The sequence below is a fragment of the Vigna unguiculata genome, chromosome 11, assembly GCF_004118075.2.
Source record: "Vigna unguiculata cultivar IT97K-499-35 chromosome 11, ASM411807v1, whole genome shotgun sequence".
In the NCBI taxonomy this organism is placed as follows: Eukaryota; Viridiplantae; Streptophyta; class Magnoliopsida; order Fabales; family Fabaceae; genus Vigna; species Vigna unguiculata.
This window is the reverse complement of record NC_040289.1, coordinates 31391399-31398844: the sequence shown is the minus strand read 5'-3', so window position 1 is coordinate 31398844 and position 7446 is coordinate 31391399. Positions and strand designations below refer to the sequence as shown.

At 27.3% G+C, this 7446-nt stretch overlaps 1 protein-coding gene across 1 annotated transcript; it reads left to right on the top strand.

Annotated features, from left to right (window-relative positions):
- Positions 1-2333: 2333 nt before the first annotated feature.
- On the top strand, positions 2334-6323 carry LOC114170365 (transcription factor MYB15-like). The gene is made up of 3 exons (XM_028055839.1): positions 2334-2510; positions 2585-2714; positions 5885-6323. The coding sequence occupies exons 1-3, from the start codon at positions 2378-2380 to the stop codon at positions 6321-6323; spliced, it is 702 nt and encodes a 233-aa protein (XP_027911640.1). The 5' UTR covers positions 2334-2377.
- Positions 6324-7446: the final 1123 nt, after the last annotated feature.

The window sequence follows — 7446 nt, the reverse complement described above, 5'->3', positions numbered from 1 at the left end:
ACATAGGGCACATAATATTGTCACGAGTAAACCTCATATCTGAAATCACTCTCGAAAAAAAAATGGTGTGGCTTTAATATTTCAAAATGGCTATAAAACTCATCATTTTGTTCTCTATCATTTCCCTACAGTTTATTATATGTTGATTTAACTATGTAGACTTGTGTTTTCTGTCTGTAAATTTCGTTGACAATTACAAACCTTAAAATGTATCGATAATTTAAAATGCTACGAATTTGTTCATTAGTAAATTTGTCCGTGAAAACCTATCCAAATCTAAATTTATTACGAATATGACTTAAACCCAACCCTATACCCTGAGGATTTCTTCCTCCCTAATTTCATCCATTTTACAGGTAACCTCCTCCATCCAAGTAAGCCACCACCGGAGAGTTGCTCCATCATTGTTGCAAGTTCCACCTCCACATAGGGTAGTCACCGGTGACATCGATCAATGTCGAAGGTGTCATTGGCGTCATTATCCTTCCTTTTCCCAAAACATAGATGCCCTTATTCGCTCTCGTAAGGGAACAATAAATCTAACAAACAACAAATTTTGTTAGGATATGTTCTAACCTTAGACTCTAATACCATGTTAAGAACTTTAAGTTTAACTCAAACCAACACAATCAATTTATAAGATGAGGTTTGCACCTACATATATATTTTATATTGACCTTATCGCTAGTCGATGTGAAATTTCCAATACTTGTTTCTATTCCCTTTGCTCCCATGACCTTCCTTCTAACAATTTTTTTTTTCTAGAGTTGTCTATCTTGCTATTCCTGCCAAGCCTTTAGCCACCATCAAATACAAAAATGGTGTTATGGAATCACCTTGTCTTAATTCTTTCAATGGTTTAAATTTCCTTCTTAGAGATCGAAACACTTTATCAAAGTCCCTCCATCATACAATATAGAAATTCCCAACTAATTGAATTATATGTTTAGTCAAAGTCAACTTTGATTAGAATACATTTTTTATCTCATTTCCTCCACAATTTCACCAGCTACCAACCCATCTAGTAACCCTTTATCCACTATGAAACAATATGTATTACTTATAACCTTGTAACACTCCATTTAATTTAGAAAAATGATATTTTAACCCACTTTTTTTGACCCACTTTTAACCCACCATTCTTATCATCCTTAGATCATCTATTTTAATTTTTTGTAGTGATGTGATGTGATGATCTAAAGGCGATGAGAGTGGTAGATTAAAAATGGGTCAAAAAAAGTGGGTTAAAGTATCATTATCCTTTAATTTATTTGACAAGAATTTTGATAGGTAGATATTCCTCCCAAGGATATAAGTAAATATTCATGTAAGCCATTAGGAGTTTCTATTATAAGTATGAACGTTATGAACTACATCATTTTGGCCATTTCCCACTAATGGAAAGAGTCTATCATACTTAGTATCTCCCCTTTGAAGTGGGATTTTACAACTATGACAACTTCACACTCCGCTTACTTAATCTTTTCATCTGTAAATCCATGTATCAAGTTGATATTGTCGGTCGGTGTTATGATCAGAATTCTATATTTTCTAACACGAGGGTAATGCCTATTTCCTCCTTCAATCTTTCCTCATAAGTTTGAGAGATATCTTACGCTATTTAAAAAAAAAAAAAAGGCTTAAATTAAGTACTCTAAAATTAAGTAATAATTAGGAATGGGAATATTATTCCTGAACGAATGGGAATTAACCACCAAAACTTGTCTCATAGAAACTCCAGAAAAGAAGAAAGACAAAAGCAGACTTTACGACTTCTCTAAGGTAACTTAAGAACTATCTGGGTAACCAAAAGTTGGGCCAATATCAAGATTAAAAAACGTTGTAGCAGAGAACAGTGTCCTATACCCGCAATCTAAGCCTATAAGTTTATACTATTACACCAGCAAAAACATCAAGTTGCAACCAATACGTGTGAGGTTGCGTTGTCAAGTTTCTAAGTTCGACGGTAGATTGGGCTCTCTCGTATGGAAGTTTATGACAGTACATATGTACTTTTGAAGATTTAATGGAGTAGTTTAAAATTTTAAGAAAATACTATATCCTAACCTGCTGTAGAAGAAGGAACTCAAATTAGAACCATTCCTTTGCTAATAATGATATCCAAAGTCTGATGCATACATGGTGGGTGGGGTAGGTATCTTAAACTTCATCCACATATGACATATCTGCCTTCCACGATTTATTATTATTTAATTTTCTGAATTTCCCAGTTGGGTTTGTACGTGATTCACGTTTTGGTTGTGGGGGCATGCATGGTACTACTTATATAGATGAGAGAGTTTTAGGAAAGCTGCAAAATATCTGAGAGAAGTGGTCAAAGAAGAAAGTGGGTATATTATAGAGATTAGTAATAGTGATGGTGAGAACCCCGAGCAGTGACAAAAATGGAGTGAAGAGAGGAACATGGACACCAGAGGAGGACAAGAAGTTGGTTGATTATATTACAAGGTATGGCCACTGGAATTGGCGCCTTCTCCCCCAGTTCGCAGGTAAAAGAAAAATGAGTTTTTCTTTGAAGAAGGTTTGGTTTTCAAACAATGTGTAGTGAGTTTGCTGTTTTCAGGTCTTGCGAGATGCGGAAAGAGTTGCAGACTTAGGTGGTTGAATTACCTAAGACCAAACCTCAAAAGAGGAAACTACACTGAGGAAGAGGAACAAACTATCATCCATCTGCACCGACATCTCGGAAACAGGTCTCAGACTTAAATTATAATATATATATATATATATATATATATATATATATTTTACGAGAGATAAACAATATAACATAAAAGGGAGAAATAAATAAATGAAAAGGATAGGAAAGAAAACAAATATATATTTTGTCACTCATCTTAGATTTACTATTTTATATTTTATTCTCTTTTTCTCTTTAAAAATGTAAAGTTTTGTTTTGAATGAATATATTACCAATTATTAAGTGGATGAGTTAAAAAGTTATTACTCAAGAGTTGTATGGAACTCATCACATAAGGTGTCAAACTCTAAGTACACTTTTGCTTTTTTTTTTCTTCTATTTTAATAATAATACGTAAAATAAAGTTAAATCAAATCACTACACATATTAAGATATTTTCTTATAACAAAAGTCCAACTTTCATTTATTTGCATACTTTTCATTAGGAAATAATACTTTAATATCTTTGAATAAAACTAATGTAAACGATGCTTTCGCGCTGTACGAACTTTTTAAAAATTTAAAAATTATTTAAATTTTAAAAGTAAAATTAGAAAAAAGATAAAAGTATATATAATTATAAGTATATAATCATAAATATAATTACAGATAAAATAAATTTTAATTATTGAAATAAAAGTATTATAAGTAATATTGTATAAATAATATTATAAATAATTATTAAATTTGAAAAATAGTTACCAAAATGCTAAAACTGAAATTTTTTATTATTATGAATAATTATTTAAATTTAAAAAATAATAATTAAGAGAATAAATTGAAAAAACAAAATAAAAACAGTGTATCTCTATATATAGTTATAGATATCACTTCATAACCTACATTAATAATATATTAATGTGTATTAAAATTTTAAATAAAAAAGTATGATTAATTATTCTTTTATTCTCGGCATTTATAACAATTGTTCAATATTCTCTCTTAATTTTTTTAGATTCAAAATATTTATTAAAAGGAGTGAATGTGATTTCTTTCATTAAATCAACATTAACTTCTTTAAAAATGATAATATGATTTATGCTAAGTCCTTTTCCTTTTTCTTCTTTTTCATTTGCATTCTCTTTCTTCTCCATTTATGTTTTCTCCTATGAAATTTATGAAAATGAAACATTTTAGGATTTAAAATTTTCTTTTCCTAAAATTAATTTCTTCATAAACAACCAAAGCATCATGCAAGACAATTTAAACACATGCCCAGAAGGCCAATTACATGATAACAACTCACAAGCTCGGATTTCATGGGATGATCATTTGAATCAACTCCTCTACACCTCAACTTCACTGGCCACAAAAAGAGAAAAAAAAAAAAAAAAACACTGACTTAGAGGAATAACTATATTAACAAAAAGGGACCTGCGATTATAGAAGAATAGATGTATTACACATGTTTTCAGTTTTTAATAAAATGTTAATTTATATAACTTTATTGATACTTTAATACGTTTTTAGTTCTCTAAATTGGAACTATTGCTTCTTTTAGTTTTCTAATTAATTTTTTATTCGTTAGTCTTTTGATTTTCTGAAATGTTATTTTTAATTTATGATTTAGATGAAGTTAGTAAGTTGATGATGTGATAAATGTTGTGTAGTATTTGTACCAATTGAGTGACATTATATATTTTGAAAGTTTATTAAAATTTTAATTACTTATATTTTTAGTCTTGCAAATTAAAGTCATATATGTTTGTTTTGATCTTGTTATTAAAAGCTTTGATTTCTCATAGTCTTCACATTTTGTGAAATAGTATTGTTATTTTATAAGATTTTTTCTTTTCATGTTATTAGTATTAAAATTCTTAGTCAGCCAATACAAACATTGTATACGACAACAACATTAACTTTTTCCATTTTACTCGTACACTCCAAAATTTTGTCCAAAAAAAAAAAGTAACGATATTTTGACATTCAAAATCTTTTACACTCATTCATTTAATAGTTTTCTTCGTTATCTTTTACACTTTCTTTTTTTCATAAATTTAAAAGTCGATTTTTTTTATAAGTATTTTATTTCTGTAATATGTTATCAAATGAATATAATGTTTTTATTACTCGAATAATAACTCTAACACCAACCAAAATCATGTTTAAAGAATTTAAGCTTAATTTCCAATTTAAAAAAGACATAAATGTTATATATATATATATATATATATATATATATATATTATAAAATATGTAATGAAAGAGTATTATATTAAAAAAAACTTAATTACTATAATTTTAAATTTTTTCTTGAAATGTTTTTTTTTCTAATTTTGTAATACAAAACACAATATAAGTCAATTATCAGATGAGTGTTATGCAATGTATTTAACCTTTAACATTTTATGTACAAAATTAAAATTTGTGGTTTAGAGATTTAAAATTTTAAAACATAAAATGAAAAGGTGCAACCAACAGAAATGTGAAAATCAAGAAAGAGATTAATTTACATATTCAATATAATATTTAAATATAAGTTTAATTAATTAAATCAATTACACCAGTCAAATCAAAATATTGTTTAATTTGTGTTTAAGTATAAAATTAAAATTTAATTGATTCTTAATTTAATTCTAAAATAAAAAAATACAAATTGTAATCACAAATTACAATATGCAAAAATTCAATTTGTCTTATTAATCTTGTAAATTTGATCTTTAGAAATTAGTTATTTATAGACGAAGAAAAGAAAAACAAATTTCAGATAAAAAGAAAAAAGAAAAAAAATTAACTTGAAAGGAGAGAAAAAGAGATTAATAGACAATTTTTAAAAGGTTAAAAAAATAATTTATGCGTACAATTTTAAAATATAATTACGATATATTTAGATGGATTTAAATGTAGGCTCTAATAAATTTATAAATCCAACTAAAAAAGGTTTAAATTAAAACGAAAAAATTGAGTGTGGATAGATTATATATCGATATGAAAAGTTATAAATGTATATGCAAATATAAATTTGAATTAAATTTAAAATTTACCTTTTAACCAAAACTTAAAAACATATTTCTAGTAATATGATTTCATGAGTAAAAGATACTCTTTTTTTTACTAATCGTTCAACAGGACTTATTAGTATGATTGAGAATGAACATTAAGATCCTAAACCATTGCTTAAACATGGTTTTATTAACATTTAGTGATAATACTGAAATTAAACCTTTCAATTTTGATGATCAGATGGTCTGCTATTGCTGCACAGATTCCTGGAAGAACAGACAACGAAATCAAAAACTATTGGCACACCAATCTCAAGAAACGATTCGAACAAGACACACCCACAGAATCTCAAGTTTCAAACTCATGTGAACAATCCCCAACAACAACAAAAACAACCGAACCAAGTGCAAATACTTTCCAAAGCTTTAACTCCTCGCAAGATTGTTCCCAATTTTCCCAGCATTCATCGTTCTCCACAACAAGCGCAGAATGTAACGCTGTAAGCATGAACGAAAATCTGGATCTGCAAGATGAATTTTCCTTTTGGGACGCTGACACAGATCTTGTGAGTGCCAATTTCTGGTTAGAATCATATATACATGATATTTCATTTTCATACGCAGCTAGTGAACCTGAGTACTTTAGTTTTGATGCAGAACTTTGGAGCCATGATAACTGACATCTGTACACACTTATTACCTTATTCTGCTGTTGCCTTTTTTGTTTCAATTATTAAATGTTTGTAATTTTATAATTATTGTTTAATTAATAATTAATGTTAATAAATGTTTGGCTTAAGCTTATTTCTTATGCATATATGTGTTATCTTTTTCATGGATTCAGTCTACACTTTTTTGTTATTTTGAATTTTGTAAATTTTATAATATTGATTTCTACTAACATTTTTTATTTATAAGATTTGATGCGAAAAAAGTATGTAAACAAAGAAAATAAAAAATGTTTCATTACAATTAAAATTAAATATCTAATTAAAAAAGAAAAAAAATATTTAACTTAAAAAACTGATAATATCTCAAATATAATAATTAATTTTAATAATTTCATCTCAATCGCACATGTATATTTTACAATGATTAAAAAAATGAAATTTCTCTAAAAGTACACTTTTAATATTATTTTTTTAAATAATCATTTAATATTTTGTAAGATACCGAAAAGGGAAATTTTTTTATTAGTTAGAATTTTTTCTTAAACGTGTTTTTCTTAGCACACCATCTTTGACAAACGGCATAGAGGTCTCCCCACACTAGATTTCAAAAAATAAAATTACAACTATACTAGTTTGAATTTAAGTAACAAAACATAAACACAAAATCATTATTCCTGACACTGCTAGAGAAAGTTCACTACAATAAACATTCGTTTAACTCCACATTTTAATTTGAGAAGTTTGATGCAGACTTTATTGAGATGCGAACTTATGAAATTTTATAAGTCATATCACAATATGAAATATTAGGGTCATATAATTACAATAACAAATATTATGAGTGTTGAAATTTTTAGAGATTATAAAGATACGAGGAAGATTAGGGATGACAAATAAATCTGTCCTCTGAATATTGTTCGAATTCGTCCCTGTTTTGATGGGAGAACCCTGTATTTACTGATATGGGTATGAATATGAGTAATATCCCTCTCATCCATATTCTCATACCCACCATAACACATCCCTCTTCTCATCCCCGTCCCCATTTAAATTACTAAAATATTCATAGTTTATTAGTTTATATATATATATATATATATATATATATATATATATATATATATATATATAT

Excerpts from the sequence above, each read along its gene's own strand:
- LOC114170365 (XM_028055839.1), top strand. The coding sequence starts at position 2,378 with ATGGTGAGAACCCCGAGCAGTGACAAAAATGGAGTGAAGAGAGGAACA. Across the intron at positions 2,511-2,584 it reads CCTTCTCCCCCAGTTCGCAG|GTCTTGCGAGATGCGGAAAG; the intron begins GTAAAAGAAAAA and ends TGCTGTTTTCAG. Across the intron at positions 2,715-5,884 it reads CACCGACATCTCGGAAACAG|ATGGTCTGCTATTGCTGCAC; the intron begins GTCTCAGACTTA and ends TTTGATGATCAG.